At 46.2% G+C, this 4,098-nt stretch overlaps 1 protein-coding gene across 1 annotated transcript; it reads left to right on the plus strand.

Moving 5' to 3' along the window:
* The first annotated feature begins 435 nt into the window (after positions 1-435).
* On the plus strand, positions 436-2,539 carry LOC137366352 (pro-opiomelanocortin-like). The gene is made up of 2 exons (XM_068028246.1): positions 436-567; positions 1,709-2,539. Exons 1-2 carry the CDS (start codon positions 436-438, stop codon positions 2,537-2,539), a joined length of 963 nt encoding a protein of 320 aa, XP_067884347.1.
* Positions 2,540-4,098: the final 1,559 nt, after the last annotated feature.

Consider the following 4,098-nt stretch of genomic DNA (forward strand, 5'->3'; position numbering starts at 1 on the left):
TCATTCTTGTGTGCATCCGCCTAAAATTACCTTTTAATAGTTTGAACCTGTGCCACTTAATTTTATTTAAAGTAATATTCCAGAGTTAGTTGTTCCATCCTTTTCACTATCTTCTTTACTTCCATTTGATCATCTCTCAGGCACCTTCTTCCCAGGGTAAAAAGTCCAAATCTCTTTCTTTTCCTATAACTCAGACTCTGACCTGAGGGATCAGCCTCATGGCTTCTCTCTGCTCTGCCTCCAGTGGTTGAATATCTCCCTGGTGGCTGTTACAGGCTCAAGGTGGGTCTGACCAGAACTGGACATAGTGCTCAACGTGGGTCTTTACCATCATTATAGATACTGTCAGTATAGCAGGGTGCTGGGAAGGGTTACTGACTGAGGCAGTTTTCCCTTTCCTTTGCTGGCAGGAGTTCTTGATCCTGAGGCCTGGATATGATGCAGCAGTCGATGTGGAGAGGCAACTTGGTAGTGTTAAGCATGGTATGGGCTCTGACCTCCGGCCAGCTGCAGGACTGCTTGGACCACAGCAAGTGCAGGGAGCTGTCCTCAGCTCCAAAACTGATGGTAAGTCACAATCCAACCGAAATACTCACAACCACTCACTGTAATGAACATTGAAAAGACTGAAGTCATTGCCTTCAGTCCCTGCCAAAAACTCTGATGAGTTGCCTCTGACTCCATCCTTCTGATCATTAACACTGAACCAGATCGTTTAGAACCTTGGGATTCTATTTGACCCCCACTTCAGCTTCGAACCCCATATCCTCTCCATAACAAAGACTGCCTTTTTCCACCTCCATAACATTGTCCATCTCAGCCCCTGACTCAGCTCATCTGCCGCTGAAACTCTCCTGTATGCTTTTGTCACCAACACACTTGACTACTCCAAAGCTTTCCTGGACAGTCTCCCACTTTCTACCCTCCATAAACTTCATCCCATCTAAAACTCTGCTGCCAGTATCCTAACTCGCACCAAACCCTGTTTACCCACCACCCCTGAGCTCGCTGACCAACATTGACTCTCTTGGTCCGGCAACACCTTGAATTTAACATTCTCACCCTCATGTTTAAATCCCTCCATGGCCTCACCCCTCCCTACCTTCATAACCTCCTACAGCTTTACAGACTTTCCAGAACTCTGTGCTTCTCCAATGCTGGCCTTTTGTGCACCTCCAACTGCCTTCACCTCACACTTGGGGGCCGTGCCTTCAGCTACCTAGGCCCTAAACTCTTGAAACTTCTCCGCCTCTCTCTCCTCTTTTAAAATGCTCCTTAAAACCTACCTCTTTGACCACACTTTTGTTTAGGACACTGGGACTGTGGTTGTTTCCTGGTAGGTGTTCAGTTAGCCAATCTCTGCGATGTTGCTGAGATCAGTAAAATTGAACTCCGTGTCAATAGTCGAGGGTTCCTGTCCCTCATCACTGTCCAGTGACACCTGAGTGAATGTTACGAGGACTGGAATGTCCCTGATTCCTTTCCCTCCACCATCACATAACCTGCCCACACTCACTGCTGAGGTCCTGGTCCCTATGGTAGATGATCCAGCATTTCAGGCAGGCATAAAAACAGGGAGACAATGGAGATGCAGAAATCTTTCCTTTGAATATAATATTTTGACTAACTCTAATTTGTTCAGTCAAGTAAAGGTATACCATAAATATATAATGAAAGCATCAATCCATCTTCCACTTGTTCTCAACAGGAATGTACTGAAGCCTGCAAAGTGGAGAAGACACTTGAATCCCCAATCTATCCTGGCAATGGCCACCTGCAGCCAATTGCAGAGAGCATCAGGAATTATGTCATGGGTCATTTCCGCTGGAACAAGTTTGGGAAAAAAAGAGGCAACAACACTGGGTTTTCAGGCAACAAGCGAGATGATGAACCTGTCAGGGCATTCCTAAACCACCTCCCTGCTGTAGAGCCCCAAACCTCTCAGATGGAAAATGAAGAGATGGAGACTCTGTTTCCAAGAGAAGATGATAAAAGATCCTACTCTATGGAACATTTCCGATGGGGGAAGCCCATGGGCATGAAGAGGAAGCCTGTTAAGGTCTACCCAAATAACTTTGAAGATGGGTCAGTGGAGAACATGGGACCTAGACTCAAGCGTGAAGCATCTGTAGGTTTTGACTACCCAGTAGAGACATCTGAAGCAGGTGAAGAGGAGATGCTGGAAGATGCCAAGAAGAAAGATGGGAAGGTTTACAAAATGGCCCACTTCAGGTGGGGCAGGGGACCAAAGGGCCCCGCAAAGAACTGGGGTCCTGACCGCATGCGCACTCAGCCATTGCAGTTTCCAAACCTTGAAGATGTGCTCCAGGAAAGCATCGACAATGGCCTGCCTGAAGAAGAGGTGAAGAAAGATGGGGAAGATTACAAATTCGGCCACTTTCGATGGAGTGTACCATTGAAAGACAAGCGCTACGGGGGTTTCATGAAATCTTGGGATGAGAGAGGTCAGAAGCCACTTCTGACTCTCTTCAGGAATGTCATTGTCAAGGATGGTCATGAGAAGAAAACTCAAAGCTAACTGATAGATAGCCCTCAATGAAGATTCTTAGGTGCAACAAATAGGAGCAGTCAATAGATCTATGATAGCAATTGATAAGAAGCTGTTATTGAAACAAAAATTTCTTTCAGATGGAACCTGTGCAATGCACCTTGTCTGGTTTTCTGTATGTAGCAATCAATAAAGGAGTGAATGTTGTACATAAGGCTTCAATGAATCTGATATCCAGTCATGGGCTGTGCAAAGATATTTTCCTATTTATTGAGCTGTACAATATGTAAATGAAGAATGAAAAATACACTCTTTTTTTGCAAGCTAAGTCAATCTCCTAAGAGTGTCTGCTTATTTCCATGTAGTTTGAAGTTCATGATGTGAAATGGATTGTGCAGGCCCTTCACTCTATTAATTACAGTCGAAGTTACCTGGTGCATTCTAAAGCATTACTAAACAGAGTAAAGTATCAACAGTCCATTCACCTTCTCCCAGCGTCCGGAACAACCACCATCCAGTGTCCAGACCAGCCACCCTCCATCGTCCCAGTGTCCAGACCAGCCACCCTCCATCGTCCCAGTGTCCAGACCAGCCACTATCCAATGTCCAGACCAGCCACCATCCCAGTGTCCAGACCAGCCACCCTCGATCGTCCCAGTGTCCAGACCAGCCACTGTCCAATGTCCAGACCAGCCACCGTCCCAGTGTCCAGACCAGCCACTCTCCATCATCCCAGTGTCCAGACCAGCTATCGTCCCATGTCCAGACCAGCCACTGTCCCGGTGTCCAGAACAGCCATCGTCCCAGTGTCCAGACCAGTCACCGTCCAGTGACCAGACCAGTTACCGTCCAGTGTCCAGCCCAGCCACTGTCTCAGTGTCCAGACCAGTCACCGTCCAGTCTCTAGACCAGTCACAATTCTCAATGTATTTTTAAAAATTCATTCCTGGGATGTGAGTGTCATCACATTTATTGCCTATCTCTAATTACCCTGAGAAAGTGGCGTGGCTTTGTCCTTGAACCACTGCAGTCCTTGCGATGAAATTGTGATGGTGTTAAGTAAGGAATTCCAGGATATTGACTCATCAATGATGAAGGAACAGCAATATAAGTCCAAGTCAGGGTGTGTGACTTGGAGAGAAAATGTTTATATGATGGTGTTCCCACAATATTGGTGCTGTTGGGCTTCTCAGTGGTAAAGATTGCAGGGGAGGGAGGTGCTGTTGAAGTATCCCTGAGAAGTTGCTGGAGTGTATCCTATATGTTATACTTACAGCAGCCTTAATGCACCTGAGGTGGAGGGATGGATGTTGAATCTAGTAGCAAGAATTCTGTCTTGGATGTTGCTGAGTGTTAGAGCTGTACCTGTACAGGCAAATGGAGAGTATTTCATTACACTCCTGACTCAAGTCTTGTAGGTGGTGGAGAAAGTTTAAAATGGTAGGAGAAGAGCCACTCAATGGAGAGTTACTCGTCTCTGTCTGGCTCTTGTAGGCATGCTGTTGATATTGCTGGTCTAGCTCAGCTTTGTCAATAGTAATTCCCCAGGATGTTTATAATGGGGGACTTGGTAATGGTTATGCAATTGA

The sequence above is a fragment of the Heterodontus francisci genome, unplaced genomic scaffold (genome assembly GCF_036365525.1).
Source record: "Heterodontus francisci isolate sHetFra1 unplaced genomic scaffold, sHetFra1.hap1 HAP1_SCAFFOLD_377, whole genome shotgun sequence".
Lineage (NCBI taxonomy): Eukaryota > Metazoa > Chordata > Chondrichthyes > Heterodontiformes > Heterodontidae > Heterodontus > Heterodontus francisci.

Excerpts from the sequence above, each read along its gene's own strand:
- LOC137366352 (XM_068028246.1), top strand. The coding sequence starts at position 436 with ATGATGCAGCAGTCGATGTGGAGAGGCAACTTGGTAGTGTTAAGCATG. Across the intron at positions 568-1,708 it reads CCTCAGCTCCAAAACTGATG|GAATGTACTGAAGCCTGCAA; the intron begins GTAAGTCACAAT and ends TGTTCTCAACAG.